This window comes from Rhinolophus sinicus, linkage group LG02 (assembly GCF_036562045.2).
Source record: "Rhinolophus sinicus isolate RSC01 linkage group LG02, ASM3656204v1, whole genome shotgun sequence".
Classification (NCBI taxonomy): Eukaryota; Metazoa; Chordata; class Mammalia; order Chiroptera; family Rhinolophidae; genus Rhinolophus; species Rhinolophus sinicus.
Window position 1 is genome coordinate 193,148,349 of NC_133752.1, and position 20,415 is coordinate 193,168,763.

A 20,415-nucleotide genomic window follows, 5' to 3' on the forward strand; every position below is an offset into this window, starting at 1 on the left:
TATCCAAATTGCCAGCATCCCTACTCTTGCACTTAGGGGCCATGATTGAGTAAAATAAGGGTGACTTGAACACAAGCACCATGCTAGATACCATGGCTGTGGATCTGATCACTGGGATGGCTACTCCATGACTAATGGGCAGGCAGCGCATACAGTGTGGACAAGCTGGACAAAGGGATGATAAACGTCTATTCTGAGCCGGATAGAGGTGGATGGCACAAGATTTCATCACGCTACTCAGACCAGCGCACAATGTGTAACTCATGAATTATTTATTTCTGGAATTTTCCGTTTAATATTTTTGGACTACAGTTGCCTGGTGGTAAGTGAAGTTTTGGAATGCAAAACCACAGATAAGGGGGACTACTGTACCATCTTACCTATCCTCCATCATCCCAAGTGATGCCAGCGTCCATGGAGACTAGCCATCTATCCTTGCCTCATTTCTTGGAATTCCTCAACCACAATACAATGGCCTTCAGCCATTCCTCTGAGTACTCCCTAGAACGTGTCATCACTCAGAGCTGCTTCACTCTGAAAGCTTTTCCAAAACTACTTTCCTTCTCGATTACTTCCAGCCCCCTCATTCCTTCTAATATATTTACACTTTGGCCTCACTGACACAACAGATTCTTTTATGTTCTCATTTTTATCAGTGCTCACCTGGCTCTGCCTCCTTTCTTGTCCAGTCTAGGACCCCATTATCCATCATTTTAACCACTTTCTTGCTACACTTTTCTTGCTGTCTTCTGCCTTACCTGCTGCTAATTCCTAATCCAGGAGTCAGCAAACATCTCTGCAAAGAACTAGATAGTAAATATTTAGGCTTTGTGGGACATACAGTCTCTGTTGCAACTACTCAGTTCTGCTGTTGTAGCACGAAAGCAGCCAGAGACAATATTAAACCAATTAGTGTGGTTGTATTCCTATAAAACTTTATTTATAAAAACAGGCAGGGGGTCAGATTTGTCCCCGAAACTGTAGTTTGCCAATCTCTGTCTTAATCCTATTTCAATTTAAATATCTACCTTTTTCTTTTCTTTTTTTTTTAAATTAAAGGATATTGGGTTGACAATTGTTAGTAAAGTTACATAGGTTTCAGGTGTACAATTCTGTAATACATCGTCTATATATCATGTGTGTTCACCACCCAGAGTCAGTTCTCCTTCCATCACCATTTATTTGATCCCTTTTATCCTCATCTACCAACCCCCTCCCCCCTTATCCTCTGGTAACCACTAAACTATTGTCTGTGTGTATGAGTTTTTGTTTCTTCATTAGTTTGTCTTGTTCCTTTGTTGTTCATTACGGCTTTATTTATGGTTACCAAGACATGGAAACAACCAAAGTGTCCTTCGATGGATGATTGGATAAAGAAAATGTGATATATATACACAATGGAATACTACTCTGCCATAAGAAAAGATGAAATAGTGCCATTTGTGACAACATGGATGGATCTTGAGATTATTATGCGAAGCAAAATAAGTCAGACAGAAAAAGTCAAGAACCATATGTATCACTGATAATGTGGGATATAAAACTGAAACATCTATGTGTTTCATTTCTATGCCCAGGCTGCTCAGCAGAATTGGAGAAAAGCACAGGATCCCGTCAATCAGGGCTGCTGCACATGACTACTCCGTCCTCTCAGTGTCTTATCAGCTCCCTCTTCCATTCTCTAGAGTGGCTACTCGAAATCTCTACCGGTCTCTTCATGCTACTACACCACTCCCAACCCTTCAGTCTTGGCAGGTGACATCAGACAGTAAGATATTGAGGCCAATATGGCACACAAAGGCTTGATACGTCTTAATTACTAAAATCAACAAAACCCTTCCCTCATCCTTTCTCCTCCTTCCGTACAGGCCCTCAGGCTGAGGTGACTCTGCTCAGGATTCTGGCCCGCCTCCCCCAGCTCATGCTGCATCTCCTGCTGGCTCCCTCTATCCCGCCCTCTCGTCTCCTACCGCTCAGCCCTCCTTTCCTACAACAGCCTCTGAGGCGCTGCCGCCCTGTGGCACCCCCTGCAAATCAATCTACCACATTCCCTGACAGAGTAATTTTTCTAAAACACATTTGTAAAGCCACTCACCTCACTTCAAACTTTTAGTGACTTGCATTGTCTTCAAAATAAAGCCCAAACCGAACCTGGCATATATAAGTCATCATCTGTCCTGGCTTAATTGTCCAGTGTTTTCTTCTATTCCTCCTTCATGCACATTTTCCATTCCTGCTCTACTAAGCTGCCTTTAGTTTGCTTATTAAATATTGAGTGCCCCTACGTGCAGGGCACTATGGCTGGTGCTGGGGGTATAATAATAAACAGGGCAGACATGGTCGCTTCCCTCATGAAGCTGACATTCCACTTGGGTGGGGAAGACAGTAAACAACTTAATACACATGTAACTATACTTAATTAGAATGCAGTACGTGCTACGAAGGAGGATTACAGGGCACTAAGGTAGCATACAGTTGGGGGGGTTTGAATAATCTAGGGGTCAGGAAATCTTGAAGAAGTGATGCTTGAGCTGACCTCTGAAGGATGAGTATGAGTGAATTAGAGAAGGGGTGGGTAAGAAGTTAGAGGGAACAAGAGGCCAAAGGTGGTGAGGCCACATGGCTCATTTGACAAATGGAAAGAACGCCAGGCTGCTGAGAGAGGCAGAAGCTAGACTGCGCAGGGTCTGGAAGGCTATTTGATCTTTAGGAACATGACAAGGGGGCCATAGTTTAAGTGGGGAATATTAGTTATCTGGTCACTCTGGCTGCTCCACCAAGGTCCCCAAGATCTTTGCTCAGTCACAGCGCAATATTATTCCTCAGCCTGGAATGCCCTTTCTGGAAGGATAGAGTCTTCATTTCAACTTCTTATTTCTCAGCCCTGGAATTTTCATTTGATTCTTTTTTTATAGATACTTGTATTCTGATGAAATTCTCTATCTTTTCCTCTGTCTTCTTGATCATATTAATCATAATTATTTAGAAGGATCTGTCTTATAACTTCAGTGTCTAGATTATCTGTGACTTTGTTTCTGTTGTCTGTTTTACTCCTATATTTCTGGCCATTTGTTCATTTCCTGGTATGGCGTGTAATTTTTTTGTTGAATGCCAAAAATTTTGCACGGAAAATGGTATTAGCTCTCAAGAAAGCATTGTCTTCTAGAAGACAGACAATACAAGGCTATCACGATGCTGTAGTTGAAGCTGGGTTGCAGCATTTGTGAGGGCTGCTGTGTTTCTGGTTTGTCCTTACTCCTAGAGTATAGTTCTGATGCGTAGAGTGGAGCCTGTCAGAGGTCCCAACTGAGAGCAGGGAGTATTTTCCTGAGCCTCTGCATTAGGCATATCCTGAACTCTAACCGCTGTCTCCTAGGACCACAAGATTTTCAGAATCTCTGCTTAGCTTGTTGCCCTCTTAGAAGCTGCTTCCTTTTCAGTTTCTTGGCCTCTCACCTAGAACATGTCTAGCTTAGCAATAGGCAAATGTTTCTGTAAGAAATTACACAAAGACTTTTGGACTTTTTTCTCTACGATTCCCTCCCCTCTGGAATATTGGACCCTTGAATCTGCCACTGTAGGAGCCCCAAACTCTAACCTTATCTCCAAAGCTCAGTGAGAGGAGGAAAGCCCTGATATTCCCTGATTTTCCCTCAGCTTCTATCACCCTGCTCTGATAATATGCAAATGACCCACAGATGGAAAACTGAGGTGAATATGAGCTCCATTATGTAGGCATGATCGATCAAATCATTGGCCATTGGTGATTAACTCAACCTCCAGCCCCTCCCTACTCCCCAGAGGCCAGGGGGTGGGGCTGAAAGTTCCAACCCTCTGATCACCTGGTTGGTTACTCTGGCAACCAGCCCCATTCTCCAAGAGTCACCTCATTAGCATAAACTCAGGTATGATTGAAATGGGCTTATTACAAATACCAAAAGGCACTCTTCTCACTCCTATCACACAGGAAATAACAAGAGTTTTAGAAGCTGTGCCAGGAACCCAGAAAGACCAAATATACATTTCTTATTATACTATAATATCATGGCCCTTTTCCCTACGATCTTGACCCATCCTGTGTTTTCCACTTTGGTTGTTTTACAATGACTTCAAACCAGTTTTTAATAGTTTTCCAGCTTTAACTGGTATTTTTGGTGGAAGGTCAGACCAATACTATCTAGTGCATTATAAGTAGAAGCAAAAGTCCTCCTTGCTAACTGGTTTTGGAGGAACTCTAGCTAATTTTCATAATTAGGTACACTTGGTACACAGGCAGTGCCAAAAACGATGTTCAGTTATCTTTTTGTGGTATTTGTGAAAGAAATTAACCAAAAGTAACTTCTCAGGAGACAGCCATGCACATAAGCCATTATAACCAGTTTCTACATCAGCAGTCTCTGCAGAAAAGTGAATTTGGTGACAAAACTAGAATCATTATTTTTAGGTTATTCAGTTCTAAAAATTCTGGAAAGGGTTATAAGGAGAATCTTTCATTATTCACTGACCTTACTAGCACCAAGATACATTTCTTTAACTTCAACATATTGGCTTCTACTGTTTGTATTTATATGGTACTTTGGATCTGAGTGTTAGGCAGTTTAAAAGACTTATATTAAAAACTTTATATGACTTAGTAAGCATTATTATAATAAGAACCAATAAAACAATTTAGTCTTTGAAAAATGCATGAGCAAACAAATTATTTTCTTACTAATTAACTTTACAGAAGAAAGTATAATTATAAAATGTAGGATTTAATAAATGACAGCCAACAACCTGGAATCTCGACCGCTTTATCTTTCATCATCCAGTCAAAACAGTACTGCGACCCTCTTAATGTTTTATAAGACAGAAAAAAGAAGAGATTCTGCATCCCTTTTTTTTGCAATCAGTACACAGCCCATTAAAAAAAAAAGGGCACGTGCACATATATTGTGTTTGTGTATCTACACCAACACACACAATAACCAATTCTTTCTCATATAGTCTCGTAATAAATAACCTAAATATCTAACAGGAAGCTCTTACTTAATGCTGGTTCTTTCTAATTTGTTCTCCATCAAAATTTCTCAGAACTTGTGCTTTAATCAAACATTTGGAACCCACGACCATGAACTGCCTATTAGCCCTTTAATAAAAGGGACACAACTAAGAAGTACTTCTATGGCATGTACATTTTCATGCCACTGGATGGAAAGTGAAAGGAGGTAACAAAAAAAGGGGACAGAAAGCAGAGAAAAGTAAAAGATGAATGCTTCAAAGGAGTTTTTGTTTGTTTGTTTGTTTGTGGTGGGTTTTTTTTTTTTTTAGACTCACCCAATGTCGTTAAGGTCTTGAGGTTTTCATTATCCGTCTGAGCAATGCTGGGTTGTGTTGATTTCTGGGAGTCCTTATTGATCACAATCTCCTTCAATGAGTCAAACGTTTTGAATGAGGGAGAGACATAGAGTGTCTCTACGGAGGCTTGGTCGTAGAAAGTAGAATCTGACTTTGATATCCTTAAATTAGGGCTGATAAACTCTTCTTTACTTGACCAAAATGCTGGCAAAGTTGTCAATGTTTCAATACTTTTTGCAGTTGACTGCTTTTTTAGAGGCATTTGCAAAGAGTTTTCTGTTATAGTATTTGTAATGGTACTGTCTGATTTGTCTAAACTCACATTTGTCTGCAGAAATGGGTTATTTTCTGAGGGATGAGGCACTGCATCTGTAAAATACCAAATAAGAACTATACTCAAAAAATAAAACCACAAATACTCTATTTCAAATGTTGCAATTTTAATCAATTAATTTTTTTTATGCCATAACAGAATTCTTTCCTATTTAGTCATTTCTACTTTCTTACTATGTTTCTATTCTGCCTATTTGAAGTATATCCACACTATAACTGATGCATTAGTCATTTGGTGGCTGCGCTCTCTCTCTCTCTCTCTCTCTCTCTCCCCTTATTGAAGTGCAATGCAAGGAAAGCTTCAAATGACTGTCTTTAAATATATCTCCCTTCACCCATTTATGTCTCTGAAGCCACTCTATTTTTAGTACCTTCAAACTTCCACTTTTTACAAGATAAACTACAGAAAATATACCACATAATACCGGTCTAGCCTTACAGAACCCCCAGCTACAAAAAAGTCTTTTTCCCCTGAAATAAAAAAGGTCCTTTTGCCCCAGTGTTTCTACGAAGCCTATGAAAAAGAAATGACTTTAGGGAGTAGCCTAACTTTAATTAAACCCTTTGTCTATGTGGGAGTAAAGAAGCAATCTTTCAGAGCCATTGCAATGATTACTAAAATGTAATTTCCATCAGGTTGGGGATCTTTGTCTATTTTTTTCATTAATATCACCAAAGTACCTAGAATATAACAAAGTACCCGGAATATAACAGACAAATAATGTTTGTTACAAATAGAAGGAATTGGAGGAATTTTAAGGAATTGAAATTTAAAATAGGTCTGATACAGGAATATGTATCTCTTGAACCTATGAATTATGAGCCTGGTCCAAATTTCTACATGCAAATTGTTAATCAACACTCTCAGTGCTTGACTTGTTCTCAAATAGTTTCATCTGAAGTTGGATATGGAAAGAAAGAAAATGATTTCTAAGAGGCAGAGTTCATGAAATTAGAAGCATAACTAGGTGAGAGAGGGCAAAAGGAAGATTCTATCATTTGAAGCTCCGAAAAAAGAAGAGGATACAGAAATTGTGTAATTCATCATCGAGTGTTTATATATCACAATGTATATCATAACAAACCTCATAATGCACATTTATTTTTTTAAATTTACTTGAAATTATAGTTGACATAAAATATTATATTAGTTTCAGGTGTACAACATCAGTGATTCAACATTTATGTACCTACAATGCACATTTATATGCTATCATCATCACTTTCAGGCTCTGAATTATTAACAAAAAGAAATTTTCTTTGACACTAAAAACCTCCCTATCCATTTTCATTCACAGTTGAAGGCCAGCCTGGGCACAAGAACGCTGCTAGTATACCAGTTAGACAATTCAAGAAACTTACATCACTACCTCTACCAGGAATTTCAGTTTTTCCCAACCCTCTCATCCCTAAGCTTTCTCATCTTTTAAAACTCAATTCAAGTATCACCTTCCCTATAAAGCTTGCCCCAATCCTTTTCTTTCCTGGCCCTATCCTATTATGGTCTGTCTTACCATATCCTGTTTGGAGCCCTGCGCGTGATTGTAACACTTCATCTCATTTAGTACAAGTCTAGCCCCCATACCTGAAAACAGCCTCCTTGAGGAGACCTTATTAGGGGTCTCCTAACAGTGCCATTCACACAGGATGTGTTCAATAACTGCTCATTGAGTGAAAGGACAAACTGAAGCACAAGGATAAAGGAAAAATAATGCCTTTTTATCCCTGAAGTGAATATAGGTTACTTAATAATGATTGAAGGAAATGGAAAACTGGTAGATGAAAATAACTTCATGAGACTCCTAATTTGCATATAATCAAGTTATATCTAGTTGATAAAAAGTTCTGTTAAAAACACTGATATATTCTTAGTAGAATATTAGATTTATAGTATTCCAAAGTACATCACCATATTTACATAAAAGTGTTCCTTAAAAGTAAATTTCAGTCAAATATTTTTTCATTGACTTTCATGTTACATGTGAGAAAAATGGGGAGCAAAGTCTTTTTCTATAGTAATAGAATCATCTTAAAATTCAGTAATATGTAACCTAAGATAATTCAGAACGACAAAGGCTTTCTGATGAAAATATTCATAACACTCAATTTAAATCTCAAAATGGTATATGTATAATGTATAATGTCATCTATATTACCGTTGTTTTAATGTTTAGTGCAAAAACTTAAAATTACAAAAGAATAAAAAATACCTCAAAATTCAATGAAACAAACCAGACTGAAGTCATTCTGTTTCTACCAACCCCCTTTCCCAATAGTTGAGGAAGAACAGAGTAAAATTTAGTTGCTTAGACATTTTTTTTTAACCCGTAACCTTTTTAATGAATAAAATACTATGATCTAAAAGAAAAAAGCATGAAGACAATAAAAAAGCCAAAACACTGATTTTTAAATGCATAGTAGATTATCTAAAAGAGGAAATGTTTACTTAAACAGAATGCTAAAGAGGCCTGAAAATTCTAGAAAGCAAGCTGAACTAGGTTTCTGTGCCATCAGCCTTGCTCCACCCCTGCTCTTTCTGTGCAACATGCCAAATTAATCCTCTTCAATTTAATCCCTACTTTAGTTATTTATAGTTCATATTCAAAAATCCTTCAAAAACTCCTTCTTATTTCAGTGACAAAGTCTAAAATCCTTGGGTTTTAAAGGCGATCTGTTGCTTATTTCTATCACTGCTCAACAGAAAACTAACCCGTCAGGCTACTCTCTCTACTACTCACATACCCCATGTCCATTCAGGGCCCTTTATCTTTGTTCTCCATGTTAATTCATATTTATCTCCATTACCACTGATTACCCTGCACTCTAACACTGGAACACCCTCTCCCCCGTCTCTATCCTTTAAAAGGTATATAATTTAATCCCTAGAGAGAACACTAAAGTTAATGCAAAGAGGTATAACTAAGAAACCAATTGATAAATTAAAATGGAATTCTAAAAAATATTGAATTAGCCTAAGAGAAGGCAGTAATGAACAGAGCAATAAAACACAGATGGGTCAGCAGAAAGCAAAATTGTAAACCTAAATCCAACCATATCAATAATTAGCATACTAACTGTAAATTACAAAGCATAAACTTTCAGACTGGCTAAAAAACAATATCCAATTATATGCTATATACAAGAGATAGCTTAAAAACAAAGTCATACCTAAGTTGAAAATAAAAGGATTTAAAAAGATATACCATACAACAATAAGCATAAAAAAGCTGAGTGGCTATATTAATATAAGATAAAATAGGCTTCAAAACAAGGGGTATTTTTAGAGAGTAAAAAGGACATTTCATAATTACAAAGGGCCAAACATCTGTTTATAAATGTTATATATGTGTGTTATTTATAAACGTTATTTATAAACGTTATAAATGTGTGTATGCCTAATAACAGAGCTACATATAATTGTAGCAAAAACTGACAGAACTAAAGAGAGAATTGGATAAATCTAACTAAATCACATTTGGCAATTTTGACAACCCTCTCTCAGCAATTGATAGAATAGACAAAATATCAGTATGAATATAGAAGATATAAACAACACTGTCAACTATCTTACTGAATCAACGTTTATAAAGCACCACACTCAACCACTGCAGAATACACTTTTTTTTTGCAAGTTTGCAGGTACACATGGTCTGTTTACCAAGATAGATCATATACTGGGCCATAAAATAGGTCTCAACAGACTTAAAAAGCTTCAGTTCTTACATTAAGTTCTCTGACCACAGTGGAATTGAATTAGAAATAAATAACAATAATGCATCAAGAAAATACTCCCAAATATTTGGAAATTTAAAAACACACTTCAAATATCCATGGGTCAAAGAAGAAATTCTCTGTTAAAATGGAACAGGGTCTGGATTTAACCTACTGCCTGAAACAACTAAAAACCTGGACACAATAAATAAAACAGTGTATTCAGACCAATGAAACGGTGTATTCAGACACTGTGGCACAGTGCAAGACAGTGAATGTTGAAAGAGGAGAGTTTTCAGGCCACAGAGCAGGAATGGGGACCCAGGCAGAGGGCAGTGGTCTCCATTCTTCCTGGGTCTGGGGAAGCCACCGTGATTGGAATTTGCAGTGCAGAGTCCTGGAGAAAGCTGTGGAGACCTGCTATCGTGCATGTAGGTAAGGAAACTGCCGGAAGCCAGGGCAAGCATCCCTGAAAGGAACAGCAGGCGTGCTCTACAGAGCTCATGCTCCACCAGCCAGCAGATACCTCGCCATTCACAGGACACGGGTAGAGTAACACACTGCTGGTGAGACTGTAACATAGTGCAGCTGCTTTGGGAAGCAGTTTGGCTGTTCCTCAGAAAGTTAAACACAGAATTACCAAATGACCCAGCCATTCCACTCCTAGGTATTTGCCCAAGAGAAAACAAACCACAGTCCTCACAAACACTTCACAAATATTTATAACAGCTTTATTTGTAGTAGCCCAAATCTGAAAAAGCCTAAATGCCCATCAACAGGTGAATGGATAAACAAATCATAGTAGACCTGTATAATGAAATACCACCCAGTGATAAAAATCGATGAGCTATTAATATCACAGCAACATGGCTGAACTTCAAAATAATTATGCCAGACAGAGAAAGAAGTCAGACAAAAAAGTACCTACAATACGATTCCATTTATAGAAAATTGTAGGAAAAACAAATAATCTATAATGACAGAAACTAGATTGGTGGTTACATAGGGAAAGGGATGGCGCAGGGCATGTGGAAAGCATTCACCCCACTGAATCTTTTGGGGTGATGCTTATGTTCGTTATCTTGCTTGTGGTTGTCATTCCAGAGATGTGTATCTTATCAAATTATAAAAAAGCTATCAAATGCATAAATTATACATTTTAAATATGTGCATTGATTGTGATAGTGAAGCAGCGAGAAACATAACTGGCACTTTTTTTTTTTGTCTCTTGACTGGACTCTGGCTGATACGGTGCTTCAGGAAAATTATTGTTCTATTTTTAAATGAAATGTTCTGGGGCTGGGAGAGAATAGAAATAAGGAAATCAACCGGGAGACCAATGAACTAATTCAGATTCTAAGGTTAATTTAATAATAAAACAAGTCCCAAGAAATTAAATTTAGGCCCTGTGCCGGGTTTAGGGGTACAAAGACATAAAAGAGGTTCCAGGAAGTCTTCTAAAAGAGGGGATGTTTGAGCCAAGCGACAAGGATGAGAAAGTCAGCCAAGATGAGAAAGACAGGAAGGGTGTCCACTGGATGGAAGAATACAAACCACTCAGTGTCACCAGTGCAAAGTGTGTGGCGGAGAGTGGAGGAGCCAAATCTGGAGAGAAAGAAAGAAGCCCGGTCTGGCGGACCTCTTGCCTGACAGTGTGAATGATGAGGAATGAAACTGAAATATCAATACCTTCTCCTTGAAACTCCTTCCTCTACAGATGCTTCAAGAGAACTTGGCTGGCTCTCTAGGCAATCTCTTCATTCGTACTGTCCCCAGGCTCTGTTTCCTCTAAAACGCAGTCTGTTCTTGACCCTTTTCTTCCTCCTCTACAATCTCCCAAGGTGATGTCATCAGTTATCTTATTGAAACTAGGACTAGATCTAGCACCTGTATGCAAGTAAGTCACACATTTTAATCCTCTGCCATGACTCCTGCTGAGGTCTAGCCCTGAACACACACCTATCCCTCTGCACAGGGAGGTCTCACTACCCTCCAGAATCCTCCTCCTTGGATGTTTGTTTTACCTCTATTAATGTGACCACCAACTTTCCAGTCACTCAGGTTATTTTGAAGATACAGTTGCTAGCACAGCCTCTAAGAGGTTTCCCCAGCCTGTCCCCTCAGTTCATTCTGCACAGCACAGCCAGTGTGACCTTTCTAAAATGAAAATCAGATGATGTCACTTCTCTCCACTACTTCTTCAAACTAGTTAACATGGTTTATAAGGCTCTGCATAAATTAGCCCCCTTTTGCCTTTCTTGCCTCACTTTGCACTATTTTCCCTAAATCTGTATAATCCTGCTATACTTAAGTTCTTTCAGTTTGTCAAATCTCCCACGCTTCCTCTATGCACCCAGCTTTCACTCATGCTGTTCCTTTGGCCTGAAATGCTCCCCCCAGCCCAACCCCTTCATAGTTAGCTAACTGATTTCCATCCTCCAGGGTGATGTCCATTAGAAGGAGATACATTATCACGTCTCTGTGTTTTTGCTCATGCTGTTCGCTCAGCCTAAAATACCTTTCATCCCTACCCTCTTTATCAAAAATGCTTTCATTCTTCTACACTCAGTTCAAATACTACTGCCTTTGTGAAATAGTTTACCTTCCGAGTTAAGATGAAAAGTTTTGCATAATATAACATAAGTATTCATATTTTCCCCATATTCCATTATGTCAAATATTATTAATCCATTTGATAAATATTTATTAAGTACAAGGATGTGGCAGGTATTACTCTAAGCTCTGATAACAGCAGTAAACAAATTTGTCGTTTATGGCTTGCTATCATTTCTTGCATACATATCTGTCACTCCAGTAGACAGCAAATCCCTTCACGGCACACATCTTATCCAATTTATTTAACAGGTGACTAGCAGAGTACCTGACAACCATTTGATAAATGTTTGTTCAATGAATCAGTATCTGGATAGTCTAATTGTAAAATAAACTCAACCGTAGAGAAAGACATCTTAGAGAACTCGATTATTTCGACCCGTTGTGATACACGCAGACCCTGAGGCTTCCAGGACCACAAATGATTGAAGAGCGGAAGTGGGATGAGAACCCCCATTCCTGAATTCTCAATCAATGCTCTTCTTCCTAGAATAAAGGAAGGAACAAAAAGTCTGCTCGGACCGGCTATAGCACGTGCTTCTTTACTAACAATTGTTCCCACAGTTCAGAACTCTGAAATGAGTGAAGTTTTACCTTGGGATCACTCCATTTGTCCCTGGTGGTGCTTTCAGAGATGCAGGGCCATCTGGAGAGGAACTGAGTTAAGTACAGATTTGGTCTATGTATCTTAGATCCATATAAAGAATGAACAGCATTTATAGAAAATTTTCTGGAGCCGAGAACTTGTGGGGTTTGATGGAGAACAGCAACGAATATTTATATGTTTGAACACAAATCACATAAAATGTATACGCTGTAAACACTAACGTGATTCTTTCATGAGGGCTTCCCAGCGTTCCCTAAGAGAGAATTTCTCTGAATTCCACTGAAAAGGCAGAGACGAGCAGAGAATGAATTAATTTGGTTGGTTTGCTTTATCTGGTTTCTCATTTTCTTTCCATTTAAACCTGAATGTCAAAGAGCTTTGTTCTCAAGTATGTACCCAGCAGGCTCTTGGATGGGAAGCCCAGTATTAAATTAAGACTGTATCTAGTTTTCTTTATTGTACAGTGCTTTACACCTGCTAATATACTTGATTAACATGAAATGGGACCTTGAAATGTTGGTCATATCAAAGCTAGTTTGATTATTCTTGATAGTTATTTTTAGGAAGAAGCTTATTCTCTATGTAAGATGTCAGACTGCAAATTTAAATACAGACTATCACTACAATGCCTGAAGTAAGGAAGAAAAAACACACAAAACACACAATAGCAACACACCTCCATGCTTTGAGCCCAAGGACAAAAGAGAATAGCTATGCTATTGAAGATACCGAAAATGTTTTTGCTAGTTTGAGAAGACAATGAAATCATTTCTGAAAGAGAACTTCAGATTTAATTCTGAGTTAAAAGACTTTGCCTACAGATAGGAACATTCCATACTGGTAACTCTTTTTCATTTTTCAATAATTCTACAGCCTTATTTCAGGTACTAGAATTACTGAATATTAATTTGTATTCCATTATACCATGTATGTAACAATGAGTGTTATATCCCAACAGAACTATTGCTGGTAGCAGTTCTCCTGTTGGTCTGATACATAGTATCCAATTACAACTACAGAGCAGGGAGCTGGCAAACATGACAAAAGATAGATCCCAAAATATGTCTTTTTGTAGTTTAAAAATGTATAACTGAAGGAGCTTCTACTTTAGTAATTATGTTAATCAAGGAAATAGGGTCTGAAGATAATACAGCCATTTTGCTAAGAGGCCACAGTCATTGGTTTAAAGTAGACATGCCACTAATTTAAAATGGATATTTAATATGAAACTTTAATAACATATTTGACATGAAAATCTTAATATATTTGTCTTACAGTATATACATGAAACCCCAAATAATCATAATAAGTTAGAATAGCTATAATTTCCCTATGGTCTCTGTTAAGTGTGTGTGTGTGTGTGTGTGTGTGTGTGTACACACAATTGTAGATTCTGAGAAATTTTTTAATCTTATATCATTACATTTAACTGTAGTATATATTATATCCAAATATTAAAATAAGAAAACATATTTGGAAAATGTAGCTATAAAATATGCCAAGTATATTTACTACTTTCAATATAAATTTGAATTAATGGTCTAACTTCTCATAGGAAAATAGAGATGTGGATACACTTAAAGGTGCTTTTCTGTAAAAATCTCTTCAAGTCGACAGCTGAAGCCTTTCCGGCCATGGAAATGGATTGTAGTAAATGCATTATGAAATAGGGACACAATGCTCATTATTAAATTTTACACCACAGTTACGCTTCGACCAATTAAAAAAATCATAATTTCCTTCAAGAGATTATCATGATAAAAATGGAAGCTGAGAAAGTCTTCGGGAAGCTGGTGACCATTCCCTATATCAGCGTTTTCTGTCTCTTAGGTTGGAGTGGAAACGGAATCTGTCTCCAATGCTAAGGTCTCCATGCTTACGAGACAAGCAGGGGCCTGAAGGCACCAGTGTTTGTGACCCTCAAACTAATCTTTATAATGACAATAAAACCTTACAGGTAATGCTAGGAGAGTAAGAAATCAAGCTAGATTGCGTCAGAGGTTTACTTCTGACATGAATTAAATATATGGAATGCTTGCAATGGCACTTGACACAGAGTAAATGCTGTGCAGTTATTTACTGGGTTTATTATTATGGAACAGTCGGAAGAAGTGGAATCAGGAGGGAGCTCCCGCCGTGACCTGAGTGGGAACAGACAGGGCCCTGAACACACCAGGCACTCTCCCCCCTCCAGAAACCCCTGTGTTTATAGGCCACCAGCACAACGCACGCCCTTTGTGCCCACGGGTTCTTTCAGGAGAGCTGGTGTGCTGGAAACATGGCAATGAGAACAAGAATTCTTCACCACTTTCCCCGTTAGATGTACACACCAATACTAAAATTTCTTATCACAATACTGAGTAAGAATCATGTCTAAGTCTGCAATAGACCTTTGAATGCCATTTACATTGTGAATTCAGACACAGTGCTATTTCTCATGAAGCACAAGTGCGCTATTACTCAAAACAAACAAACAAAGCCCCCAAACAAGAAACCCACGAAAACGAACAACCACCTACGAAAACTTCATATGTTCTATCTGTCCCTTTGGAAGACATCTCACTGAATACCTAAGACGACACGTACCATTTCTCTTCCCCCCAGGCAGACGCAATTGTACGGTCCTTGTTCTCATAGCTCCTCGCTTATGTTTTAATAATATGACTTACAGCACTAGATTGTACTTTATTAATGTTTCATCTGCTCTGTTTGTTCCAGCACCTTCCACATATTTTCATTCATTCATTTTTGCAACAAATGTAGTGAGGGTAGACATGTACGAGTCACTGTGCCTGAAAATACAAAAGCCAGCAGCGTTAGACCAGCACAGCCTTTACAGATTGTAATTCACTGGAATTATAAAACACAGAAGATAAAATAACCACAGATACACTGAATATGTGTAAAACAATAAAAGCTAGCAAATATGAGCAAGGGATAAGAGACTATAAAAATACAACCAAGTAGATTCGACCAAGATCCAAGCAGACTTCCAAAAATGAAAAATAACTGAAATGAAAAAATAATTGGTTGACTTTAAACGTCAGATTAACTCCCGTTGAAGAGAAAATTGGGAACTGGAAGATCGGTACAAAGAGATTTCAAAAAAGTCCAGCACCGAGATCAAAGAAAATGAAAATATGAGCAGAGAGGTTTATCATCACATCTGATCAGAGTTCTAACTGTCCTTCCACTCTAATTGCCTGCTCCATCACATGTCAGCCACTCTAAACCACTTGAATGACTTCCCTACTCAGCCGGTACTGTCACACCTCTGTGCTTGTGAGCTGGCTGCTCTCTTTTCTTGGTCTCCTCTTTTACTTATATTTCCCTTTCCTCTTCTGGAAGTCAACTTGTGGGATAAAGCGGCCTATGGGTCACAGCTCCCTCCTCTGAACTCAGCTCTTCTTGGGTGTTAGAACAGAGGAAGGGGAGTCAGACACAAGTGCCAGTGTCTTTCTCATCCGGCTACTGTATCTGTTGATTATTGCTGCTTCTTTGGCTAATATGGCCATCCATGCCCTCTCTACGACAGGTACCCAAATGCTGGCTTTCTTGTGGAGTAAATCTGAGTCTACCCTGGGGAGGCCCCTAACTACACCATTTCTTCACGTGGGACATCCAGCCACCTCCCACTGCATGCCCCACCCCATCTCGCCCCTGCCAATGATTTTTAATCTTTGCATCTAGCACTTGGGCCTGACACACATTGGAATCCCGTCCTTCTGTCCTCTCTCAGGTGACTGACCACTGCTGAAGAAGATTCACGATGTAAATCCATGGTCTCCAAGTCACCTGGGTCCTCAGGTGTGCCCAACAATCCTGTTGCTTGTCCTGAGCTCTCTCAGTTCCATCAAAGACAATTCCAAACATTCACCATTCTCCTCAGACGGCCTGTCAGCTGGACCTTTTCTATCTCACTTTTCGTAGATGATGTTCTCCCCTATTCACCAAGAGAAGAGGCCTTTAACCTGACCTGCTGCAGCTGCCCCTCCCCCTGCTTAGCACCTGGACGACAGCACAGCTATTCCTCACACCCTTCCCTGCAGTCTTAAGGTTCAGAAACCCGTCCATCCAGGCCTGTCCTGCATTCTGTGTCACTGAAACACCACTCCGGTCACCCTCTCTCCTCCCTGTCTTCCACTTCTTTTATCAGCCTGCTCCTCTCATCTCACAGAGGCGCCCAGTCTCTCCTACGCTAAATACGTCTTCTCTGGGCCCCTCTGGCTGGTGTCTAATCTTTCTCCTGCTCCCCGAACCCAAACACACTGAAAATGATTTTTTTTAATCCCACTGAACTCACTTCCTTTTCACCTGTTCAACTCCTCACAACACTACAATCTGGCTTCCACTCCTACTTCTCAGCTGAAGCTGTCTTCTGCGAGGCCACCACTGACATCTTAACTGTGAGACCCAATGGCAATTTCCCAGTCCTTGTGTCACAGGCCTTCTCTGTGGCATTTAAGATGGATTAGTGTCCCCTCCCTCTGCATCCTTCACTTCCTACCTTCATTCATTCAGAAGATATTTATTGGGCAGTGTGTCACACTAGTCTAGGTACTAAAACGACAACAGCGAACAAAAACGCAGTCTGCATCCTCTTGGAGCTCACGTCGCAGTGGGGGAAGAAGAAATTCACCACTGCACCAGTTTTTGTAACAGTTAGATGGTGGCAGCGTCCGTGGAGGACAGTGAAGCCATTAGGGGCACAGGGAGCGCCAGGGAATGAGCAGGCTCGTGGGGGAGAGGACAGGCCTCACTGTTAAGGTGACATTCGATGACAAAGCTGAAGGAGGTGCGAGAAAAAAGTGTGGACTAGTGGAGGGCAGTGTTCCAGTCAGAGGGCAGAGTCACTGGAGAGAGCCGGAGGCAGGAAGTCCTGGGAACACCCAGGGGCCTAGGCCTGTGGCAGAATGAGGAGGCGGAGGGGCAGGAGAGGAAGCCAGGGGTGAGGCGGGTGGCAGGTCAGAGCCGTCCCGTGTGAGATGAGAAGTCCTAGGAGGGCTTTTAAACAAAGGAACGATATGGTACGACTTATTTTTTATAAAATCACTTTGGCTTTTATGTGAAGAAAGGCTATGGGGACAAGGGCAGAAGCAGGGTCACAAGTTAGGAGGCTACTGCGTAACCCACATAAGAGATAACGGTAGACACGACAGGGACAAGCAGTGGAGGGGATCTGATTCTAGTTATATTGTGAAGGCACAGCTGATATGAGAGAAAGAAACAAGCCAGGGACGTCTCCAGGCTTTGGGACAGATGCATCTCTATCCACTGCTGTTTGTGACACTGTCGTCGCAGACCTCTTGCCGCTTTCTGCTACGGTATTTCTGCCCTCCTGCCAGCCCTCGTAGACAAGCCTCAATGTGACCACGATGGCTCTTTCTCTCCTGCATAACCTATGCAGCCCTTGCTCTTATCAGCTAAATGGCATGGGCCACTCCCAATTCACCAGGCCTCTGTGGCTTTACCACCAAAGCATTCATCAGCTTTTCTCTTTCCCAGGCCAGAGTCAGATCCTGAATCCAATTCTAGGCATGCGTCAGGCACCACTTCTCCAATTCCGAGGGACATATTTCAGAGCCTCTCTCAATGGGATTGGGCTTAGCGAGTGGCAGTCTTCCTACTGCTCCCCAAAATGGGGTTGGGAGGAGACGTACAACAGGGTAACAGCTCCCTCCCAGGAAATCTCACCTCTTCTACCACACTGTCCCCTTACAGGATTCCAACTCCCTACCCCCCCATGAGCATGGGGCTCAATGGTTACAGAGAAGGTTTTCATCCATTTCCTTTAAAAATCTCCACATATGGATTTGATATCTGACATCCATTTTATTATTAGCACCTAAAGCAAAAGAGAGTCAGAAAGAGTCTTATTTAACATCCTAATTCACATATGCACCCACCTCCTGAATTATTAGTCAGAGACTTTAGCAGAGGCTAAAGTTAATATATTAACCCACCTCCTGAATTATTAGTCAGAGACTTTGGGACTCTGTAACTCTAACTTACCCCTCTCCAGTTGTATGTTACTGTTACCTAACATTTTAGTTCTTTTTTCTAACATCATAAAATTAGGTGTTATAATTATTTTTTTAACTACATTTATTTAGATTGACCTATACATTTACCAATTTCTTTACTCATTACTCCTTTTTACACCTCAGATCTTCCTTCTGGAATCATTTCCTTCTTCCTAAAAATATACTTTTACAAGTTCCTCTACTGAAGGTCTGTGTTGGTAAATTCAGTTTTTGTTTATTTGAAGTGTCTTTTTTAAGAAAAAACCACTGATGTTATTTCACTCTTGTTCTTAATGATTACACACTTTAGGTTGACAGATACTTTCTCTGAGAATGTACAACATATCATTCCCTGTCTTCTGGCTTCTAATGTGGTGTTGAGAAGTCCGCTCTGTTACTCTTTCATAGATAATCTGCCTTTCTCTCTGCCTTTGGTATTCTACAGGTTCACTATGATATGTGAGTTTGCAATTTTGTTTTAGTTCTTTATCCTATTTGGTAGTATACATGTGTATTGTGCTTCCTGTATCTTTGGATTCATGTCTTTTATCAGTTCTGGAAAAATTATCTCCCATCATCTTATGAAGTGTTGCCTCTCTTTCTGCATATATAGTCTCTTCTTCTGGGATTCCAACTGGCAATATTAAACTTCATTTAACGTTTGTGTCTCAACTTTTCTTTAATATTTTCCATCTTGTCTTCTCTGCTGCATTCTGGGGAATTTCTTCTGATACACATTCCAATTCACTAATTCTCACTTCAGTTTTATCTAATTTATTTTAATCTAATCACATCTACTAAGTTTTTACTTTAAAACAATTGTTTTTCCTTTCTGAAAGTTTTACTTGTTATTTTTCAAATACGTCTAGTCATCTGTCCCTTATTAATTCCATCTTTTTTCCCTTAAACATTTCATACTCAGCTTAATATTCTGCAGCTCTCATATCTGAAATCCTAGGAAGCTAAACCGGTGGTTTGTATCTTTATAAATTCTCAGTCATGCAGGCTTGTTCCCTTGTGTTTTTGGCTATCACTAACCTTGTGTTTGGCTGTGATTAACCTGTAAGAGTCCTGGGGGTCTAAACCAGGACACTTCCCTCCAGCAAAAGATCTGTATTTCAGTCACGAGCTGAGACTACAGACCTAGAGCCGGTTTAGCCCCCTTGAGTGAACCACTTAATGCAAAAGTCTGAGGCTCCACTTCCTCCCTTGCTGTTGGCTCAAGCCTTCGTTTTCTGATTGCAATGCTGATACAGCATTTGCCTTCAGGGAAACCTGTCTTATGATTCATTTACACTCACGGCTCCCTGCTCCAATCAAGTTTCAGTTCTCAGGTTTATTGGGTTTGTGTGCTTTTGTTCAGTTTTGCCTTTAGAGATTTCCTTTAGCTTCCATGAATCCAACAATGCATTAAAAGGCATCTTTTATCCAGAATCTAGTTTTTTATTAAACAGCAGGAGGACCAGCAGAGTGTCTAGTCCACCATACTACTAAAAAGGAAAGAAGTCAGGAGTATAGTTTGTATCCTACAGATAATGAAAAGCTATTACAGGCTGCTTTGAAGATTTGTGTTAAACAGATCACGGTGGAGCTTACGTGGCAGGCAGACAGGAGTGAGACTCAGGCAAGATCACGAACAAAGGTATTCTAACAGGGCAAGCACCAGATGACAAAGGCCCACAAAGTGGGGACAGAGATGACAGCTAAAATATGATTATCAAAGAACTGTCATAATTTAGAGATCGAACATTTCTGAATAATCTAGCTTTTCCGAGTTTTTGGTAGTAAGGA

At 39.5% G+C, this 20,415-nt stretch overlaps 1 protein-coding gene across 1 annotated transcript in view; it reads right to left on the bottom strand.

Annotated features, from left to right (window-relative positions):
- The window catches only part of ENTHD1 (ENTH domain containing 1), a 91,298-nt gene that overhangs the window by 10,259 nt on the left and 60,624 nt on the right, over positions 1-20,415 (bottom strand). Inside the window, exon 5 of the mRNA XM_019734441.2 lies at positions 5,317-5,706. Coding sequence (XP_019590000.2) covers positions 5,317-5,706 — 390 coding nt within the window. The remainder of the gene's footprint in view (positions 1-5,316; positions 5,707-20,415) is intronic.